This window comes from Geospiza fortis, unplaced genomic scaffold (assembly GCF_000277835.1).
Source record: "Geospiza fortis unplaced genomic scaffold, GeoFor_1.0 scaffold112, whole genome shotgun sequence".
Classification (NCBI taxonomy): Eukaryota; Metazoa; Chordata; class Aves; order Passeriformes; family Thraupidae; genus Geospiza; species Geospiza fortis.
In genome coordinates, this window is record NW_005054298.1 from 14,277,784 (window position 1) to 14,278,267 (window position 484).

General features: G+C 64.9%; 1 protein-coding gene across 1 annotated transcript in view; it reads left to right on the forward strand.

Moving 5' to 3' along the window:
• Positions 1-484, forward strand: part of SPEG (striated muscle enriched protein kinase) — a 37,535-nt gene that overhangs the window by 23,224 nt on the left and 13,827 nt on the right. The window contains 1 exon segment of the mRNA XM_031058091.1: positions 214-383. Within this exon segment, the coding sequence (XP_030913951.1) occupies positions 214-383 (170 nt within the window).

Genomic DNA, 484 nt, shown 5'->3' on the forward strand with positions numbered 1-484 from the left:
TGGGCAGGGGGACCTTGTACACATTTGTGCCCCCCTGCCCTGCACAGGGTCAGAGCCTGGAACCCCACACACCCGGGGTCACCCACACCATGTGTGGGGTATGCTCACCCACAGCCACACTGGTTGCTGGGCTGCAGCCAGGGGGTGTCACAGGCTGCTCCTGCCCTGCACAGGCGTGTGCTGTGGGGCTCACAGTGCCTGCTCTCCTCGCAGATGAGCTGACCTGCAGTGCCCGGCTGACGGTGCAGCCCTCTGTGCAGCCGCTCTTCACCCGCAAGCTGGAGGATGTGGACGTGGTGGAAGGGCGGACAGCGCGCTTTGTCTGCATGATCAGCGGGACTCCCCCTCCGACGGTTACCTGGACTCACTTTGGTAACCCCCAAGCTCAGAGAGCTTGCCAAGGGCCCTGCAGGGAGACCTCATCCCCTTGGGGGCTGCACACTAAGGCTGCACCTGGCTGGGGCTGGAGGGGATGCTGCTGCTG